The 498-nt window shown below is 60.2% G+C and overlaps 1 protein-coding gene across 1 annotated transcript in view; it reads left to right on the forward strand.

The window, feature by feature from the left end:
- Positions 1-242: 242 nt before the first annotated feature.
- MROH1 (maestro heat like repeat family member 1) overlaps positions 243-498 on the forward strand; it is a 27,450-nt gene continuing 27,194 nt past the window's right edge. Inside the window, exon 1 of the mRNA XM_081817160.1 lies at positions 243-317. Coding sequence (XP_081673286.1) covers positions 243-317 — 75 coding nt within the window. The remainder of the gene's footprint in view (positions 318-498) is intronic.

Raw genomic sequence — 498 nt, forward strand, 5'->3', positions numbered from 1 at the left:
AGAGGGGTGCGGTGCGGGCAGCGGGCCTGGTGGGGGGGAGCCAGACCACTGGCCTTGCGTGGGGGTGTCGGCTGGAGTGGCTGTCTGGTGGGGGCAACAGGTGGGGTTGGGGTGGGGGCTGGCTCTGAGGCGACAGTCTTGGAGGTAGGGGTGGAGGAGAAGAAGAGGGTCAGTAAGTCCACCATAGGGTGTGGGGAGGGAGATGGAGGAACAGGAAGGGGAGATGCTGATTCCTGACCCAGATGGCTGAGTGCATGATGACAACAGGAAAAGAGGCAGATGAGTTGGGGGCCAGGGAGAGGCCAGGGGTGAAGATGGTGAGTTGAGTATTAGAGCTGTTGGGTTTGAGTGGTTCAGAGGGAGACCCCTGTGGGAATCGCCAGTGGTAGGACACTTGGCAGGGGCTTGATTGTGATGCGGCTACATCATGCCTATAGTCCTGGCACCCAAGGGGTCTAGGGATGCTGCTGCAGGATCTTTATTTCCAGGCCTCAGGCC

Source organism: Leptonychotes weddellii, chromosome 4 (genome assembly GCF_054177405.1).
Source record: "Leptonychotes weddellii isolate Sample4059 chromosome 4, ASM5417740v2, whole genome shotgun sequence".
In the NCBI taxonomy this organism is placed as follows: domain Eukaryota; kingdom Metazoa; phylum Chordata; class Mammalia; order Carnivora; family Phocidae; genus Leptonychotes; species Leptonychotes weddellii.